General features: G+C 58.3%; 1 protein-coding gene across 2 annotated transcripts in view; it reads right to left on the reverse strand.

Moving 5' to 3' along the window:
* ALDH3A1 (aldehyde dehydrogenase 3 family member A1) overlaps positions 1-6,127 on the reverse strand; it is an 11,126-nt gene that overhangs the window by 2,995 nt on the left and 2,004 nt on the right. The window contains exons 1-6 of one of the 2 annotated variants that reach the window (XM_017861975.1): positions 4,958-5,023; positions 4,473-4,639; positions 2,725-2,956; positions 2,040-2,125; positions 1,507-1,715; positions 446-563 (exon numbers count right to left, since the gene is read on the reverse strand). In XM_017861975.1, coding sequence (XP_017717464.1) covers positions 446-563; positions 1,507-1,715; positions 2,040-2,125; positions 2,725-2,956; positions 4,473-4,634 — 807 coding nt within the window. In that variant the 5' untranslated portion in view covers positions 4,635-4,639; positions 4,958-5,023. Of the gene's footprint in view, positions 1-445; positions 564-1,506; positions 1,716-2,039; positions 2,126-2,724; positions 2,957-4,472; positions 4,640-4,957; positions 5,024-6,127 lie in introns of those variants that run through there. The other variant, XM_017861974.1, reaches the window with a different exon arrangement.

The following is a 6,127-nucleotide window of genomic DNA, read 5'->3' on the forward strand; positions in this document are numbered from 1 at the left end:
TTTTTTTTTTTTTTTTTTCTTAGAGACAGGGTCTCACTCTGTTGCCCAGGCTAGAGTGCAGTGGTGCAATCATAGCTCACTGCCGCCTCGAACTCCTGGACCCAACCAATCCTCCAGCCTCACTGCAGCCTTCCAAGTCGCTGAGACAACAGGCATGCACCACCCATCCACCATGCTTGGCTAATTTAAAAACATTTTTTGTAAAGACGCGATCTTGCTATGTTACCCAGACTGGTCTCAAACTTCTGGCCTCAAGTGATCCTCCAGCCTCCACCTCCCAAAGTGCGGGATTATGGGTGTGAGCCACCATGCCTAGCTTGCATTATGTTTATATTAGAAGAAAATAAATCCAGTGTTTCCAAATCCCTAGAAGTTGGTTAAGGGGCCAGGCCCACCTTGTGCCTTACAGCCTCCCATCCCACCCTGCCAAGGGGCCAATACTCACTTTCAGTGACTTCTTGAGCTTCTCCACAATTTGGTTCTGCATCGAGGGGTCACAGAGGATGTAGTCCGGGGCCACGCAGGTCTGGCCACTGTTCATGAATTTCCCCCAGGCGATGCGTCTGTGAAAGTCCCAGACTGGACTAAATCCAAAAGGTTCCCCAAGAGCTGCATCTCGTTTTGTAGACCCTTGAGCTCTCTGCTCAGCAGAAGCCATCGGCTGTGACCTTGCCACCAGTGAGTCCTCCCAAGCGGTCTGCTTACTTCTAGACACTGGACCAGGAAGACCCACTGCCCCTGATCATGTTCACCGGGGACTGGTAGGGAATTTCTAGAGGACGTCTGTTGGGGGCAGCCTCCGTGCTCCCTGATCACGCCCTTGCCCTGCACAACCAGATGTCACTGCTACTCAGGCTCCCCTACATCTCTGGGGGCCACAGATGTGGGATAGGGAGGTGGCCAGAGACCTGGCTAGGGTCGGGAGGTGCAGATACGGGTTCTTCCCCTTACCTTGGGAAGGCAGAGGGGTGAGGACAAAGAAGACCCAGCCCCAGCTAGACGCCCTGACAGTAGGAAGGCTGGGCCTTCCTGAGCATTCTGACACTGAGTTCTTTTTCAGGCCAACAGTTGCTAGACAGACAGAAAAAAATATTTTTCTTTCTAGTTCTGCCGTGGCTCTTCTCCCCTCTGGGCCTGCTCTCCAGAACTCAGATTGCCCTGCCCCAGCAGAGGGCTGGACCCAGTGCAGTTCCTTGTGTCCTGAACATCCCACAGTTGCTTTTTCTGCAGCCTCTGCTTGGAGTACCACTTCCCCAGTGATGCCCACTCAGTGAACAGAGCTCAGCCTGGACCTCTCCCCCTCCAGGAAGCCTTCTGGGACTCCCCACGCGTCTTCTGTGCACGTGGTCCCCACCCCTATCCCCATGTGAGTTTCTGCCAGGACCACTGCTCCGTAAGGCAGGGGGTGTCTGTGCTACTCAGAGTGGACCCACAGCGTGAGGTGCAGTCATGTGTGCTGGAAGGCAGAGTAAGGGCTGCTGCAGCCAGCAGGCCCGAGCCTCTCACCGGCAGGCCACGTCCAGGCCACAGTTCTTGTCCACGTAGCAGGGGCTCTTCCCTCCCAGCTCCAGCGTGACAGGGGTCAGGTGCTGGGCAGCAGCCGTCATGACGATCTTCCCCACCCCCGTGCTGCCTGTGTACAGGATGTGGTCGAACCTCTCCTTGAGCAGCTCTGTGGTCTCAGGGACACCCCCATTGATGACTGGGTACAGATCCTTCCAAGCAAGGAGAGAGGGGGGCTCAGCGAACACCAAGCCCCTCCTCGCTCTCGCAAGTGTGGATGGGCAGTGGCCGAGACCAGCAGCCCCAAAGCCCAGCACCCCACCTTGGGGGCAGGGGGCGGGAACCAGCAGTAGACCCCCTTTCCTGGCCCAGGGGCTCTGTTCACCCCAATGAGAGAAGGCAGCTGCTAAGGACCATCTTCAGGGCCACCAGCTTGGTCCCTTGCTGCAAGAATTCACTATTTCTCATCCCCCAAAGACCTGGCCCCAGCTCAGTCCTGAGGCCATGGAGTTATGAGGCCCCGGAGGGCACCTCACCTTGTCCAGGTACTGGGGGATGATGGTAGCCAGCAGGCTCGCCATGTTCTCACTCAGCTCCGAGGGCTTGAGGACCACCGCGTTCCCTGCAGAGCACACAGAGCCAGGCCTATGCCCAGGGTGTCTCACCCAGAGCCTCTGCCCTCCCAAGGACCACACCTGAAGCCTCCCCTCCATCGTGTGTCCTCGGGAGAGTGGATGGGAGAGTTATTGGCACACAAGCACATGCCACGGGGCACACCCAGGAGCACACACGGGCACATGACAGAGGGACACGCACAGGCACATGCTGGCCAGAGTTGCAACATCTGGCCCTCTGAGTTGCTGAGATGTTGGAGGAAAAGCAGAAAGGGGAGAGAGGCTCTGGGGGCCTGGATGGTAGAATAGCGCTGGCCCCTTCTAGGAAGGAAGCCCTGGTGCATATTAGGTGACAGAAGCTCCAGGTCCCCAAGGGTAGGGGAAGGCAGGCCCTCTCTCCATCATCAGGTGTGAACACCTGAGCCTGACTGGACCTCAGGCACCAAGAGGCCTGGCTAAATAGCGTGGTCCCCACAGCCTCCTGTGACAGACCCAGCAAACCCTTATCTGACCCCAGGACTCTTCACACAGGCCTGAGCCCGTCCTGGCTCGGCTCCGTGGTGGTGGACGGTGCTCCCCCAGCTTCCCTTCCCACAGGGCCATGCACCTGCAGCAATGGCGCCCACCATGGGCTGGATGGTGAGGTTGAAGGGGTAGTTCCAGGTGCCGATGACGAGGACCACGCCCAGAGGCTCCGAGTGGATGTAGAGCTCGTCCTGCTGAGTCTGGGGCGTCTTCTCCACCGGCTCATCCGCAGCCCACTCAGGGAGCTTCTGGATCATGTACTCTATCTCCTCCAGGACGTACACCACCTCCTCATAGTAGGCGTTCCATTCGTTCTGCAGGGACACAGCCCCCGTGAGCTTCCAGGGGCAGGGCCTGCCTGCAGCTGGGGCCAGTGGGGAGCCCCACTGCTCAGCTGCCAGGGTGACAGGAGGCCGCTCACTCAGCCCAGCGTGGGGGCAGCCGCAGAAGGCCCCCGGGGGAAGCAGAGTCAGGATTACCCCCTTGGACCTGTGGGTCTGAGAAGACCCCTTTCTGCCAGAGGGGGGCCCAGGTAGGTTTGGATGTGTGGGGCCCTAGGGGAGAGAGCGGGTGAAGGGGCCAGGCATGGGCAAGGGGATGGATCCAGGTAGGGGGAATAGAGCTGGGCAGGGGAGAGTAGATCCAGGCAGTGGGGATGGATCTGGGGAGGCGGGGATGGATCCGGGGACGGGGGATAGATCCGGGCACTGGGAGATGGATCCGGGCAGGGTGGACGGAGCCAGGCCCTTCAGATGTCTGGAGGGGGATGCAGGACCAAGGGCTGCTGGGCGCTCAGGGCCTCCTGCGGGGAGCAGGGGTGAGAAGAGGGGATACAGACGGCGGAAAACGCGTCTCTTTTATAAACTTGGGCTGTGAGGAGCAACACAGAAGCTGTAAAGTCAACGGAGTGGGTTTCCTTATTGTTTCTGGTTTAAGATGAGAAGTCCTGGGCGATTTCTTTAGAAGTGCAGGAGCAGGCCTGGCGCTGTGGCTCACGCCTGTAATCCCAGCACTTGGAGAGGCCGAGAACTCCTCCTGAGGAACTCCTGAGGGCAGGAGTTCAAGACCAGCCTGTCCAACATGGCGAAACCCCGTCTCTACTAAAAATACAAAATTAGCCGGGCACTGTGGTGCACGCATCTGTAGTCCCAGCTACTCGGGAGGCTGAGGCAGGAGAATTGCCTGAACCAGGGAGGCGGAGATTGCAGTGAGCAGAGATCGCGCCATTACACTCCAGCCTGGGTGACAGAGTAAGACTCCATCTCAAATAAATAAATGAAATGAAATAAAAATAAAAGTGCAAAGTAAAGAGGGTAGTCGGTGGGAGGATGGTCTCCCGAGCGCCGGACCCCAGGCAGGATGTGGGGACAGCAGGGGTCTGCAGATGCGGAGGCGTCTGATCTTGCTCAGGGCGAGGGACGTAACAGCCCCTGTGAGGACTGGGAGGGAGGGAAGAGTCCCCTACGCCCTCTGGGGTGCCAAGCTGCTCTGGTTCCTGGTGTGGAGAACCAGGTGGTCCTGCGTGGGGCTGAGGAATGGGGGGACCAAAAGTTCGGGGTGTCGGGACAGCAGGAGAGTTGAAATGGGGGACGCTGCGGGCGGGACGCGAAGGTCGGGCCAGGAGGAAAAGGCCAGAGGGTGAAAGAAGCAGCGGGGAGTGGGAGGGGCGCTGGGCCTGGCGGCGGGGAGGGCAGTGTGCCCCTTCTCCGCGACCGAGAGGCCAGGTGGCCCCAAGTTCTTCCTTAACCTCTCCGGGCCGCACTGCCCCCAGCCCCCCGCCCCACCGCGAGGCCCCGACACTGGCAGAGGGCGGCCGCCCAGCTCGAGCACCTTGTGCAGGTCTGCGGCCAGCGCGCCCACCAGCTCCTGCTCGCGCTCCTGGATCAGGCGCCGCAGCGCCTCCAGCTGCTGGATCCGGAACTGCAGCGGGAGGGTCCTCCCCGAGCTGAAGGCGGCGCGGGCGCGCTTCACGGTCTCGCTGATCTTGCTCATGGTGCCTGGGGACAGAGAGCACCTGCAGCTGGCGGAGGGGCACAAGCGCGCCCCGCCTCCCACCCCGCCTGAATGCTATAGGAAAGGACTTCCCTGGGCCCGGGCTCGGCCTTGGGGAAAACGGCCTTCCCGCTGGAAGGTCCGCTTTCTGCCTGGCCTCCTCTCCCGCCGCTCACTCAGACGCCTGGTCCCCTGGCTGCCTTGCTGGCCCCTGAGAAGGTGACACCCGCAGCAACACGCATCCTAAGCAGAACTGCTGCTGGGGGCTCTTGGCAGCGTGCTGGGGCAGGGCCTTTCCCGGCCTCTCCCGCTCCGATACTTGCTTGCAAAGCTGGTGGCACCATCCCAGATCAACACCCCCAGAGCTCTGCACACACAGTCAGCCACTCTCCAGATCAGATCGGAGGGGCACAGTACGCGATTCCACACCCAAGCCGATAAAGGAAAACCCAGCACCACCCTCCTGGCTAAGCCATTGTTCTAAAAAGCGCTGGTTTCTTGGCAGAGCTGAACCAGGCTTGGTGTGTAAACCCATGTGTGCCACACCTGGGAGACGCACGCCCATGCCCGCCAAGGATTCACAGAGCTGCAGATTTCCACAAAGAGGTGTGAAGGTGATTCCTGCTACCAATACACGAAACCATAGTGGCAAATTGGGATGGCCCTTCCGGGGGCAATTTGGCAATATGTGGCAAAAGTTTTTCAAACGTATTTCTCTGTGACAAAGAAGTCCTACAGCCTTTCCTAAACATTCACGAATAAGAAAGTCATCACTGTTTTCTATAACAGGGAAATATTGGAAACAACCCAAAGGTCCAAAAGAGGAGACGGTTTAAATGACTCCTGTCACACCCACGTGAGGGATTCCTGTGCAGTATTTAGGGATTAGGTGGAGCAGGCTATTCAGAGCATGTTTGTAGGGGCTCTCTCTTCACCAGGGGTGTCCCAGGCACTGAGGATAAGAAAGAAAACAGGTTACAGGCTGGGCGCGGTGGCTCATGCCTATAATCCTAGCAAACACTTTGGGAGGCTGAGGTGGGCGGGTCACCTGAGGTCAGAAGTTCAAAACCAGCCTGGCCAACATGGTGAAACCCCGTCTCTGCTAAAACTACAAAAATTAGCCAGGAGTGGTGGCAGGCGCCTGTAGTCCCAGCTACTTGGGAGGCTGAGGCAGGAGAAGTGCTTGAACCAAGCCGGGAGGAGGAGGTTGCAGTGGGCTTAGATTGGGCCGTTGTACTCCAGCATTTTGACCAGGAGAATGGAGCCATAATCACAGAGGTCTCCTGTTAGATTAGTGGTAGGAGGTAAGGCACGGTTAGGGAGATTTGCTAGAAGTCAAGAGGCTATCAGTGGAAGCGGTATTTGAATGCTTCGGGTAAGTAATATAATTACTTTTAGCGAGACTTCATCAAGAAAGAAAAGAAAAGAAAAGAGGTTATGGAACAACTCCATCAACAAAGAAAGAAAGGGGAGGGTAGGAGAGGGGAGGGGGG

This window comes from Rhinopithecus bieti, unplaced genomic scaffold (genome assembly GCF_001698545.2).
Source record: "Rhinopithecus bieti isolate Rb0 unplaced genomic scaffold, ASM169854v2 scaffold_63305, whole genome shotgun sequence".
NCBI classification, from domain to species: Eukaryota; Metazoa; Chordata; class Mammalia; order Primates; family Cercopithecidae; genus Rhinopithecus; species Rhinopithecus bieti.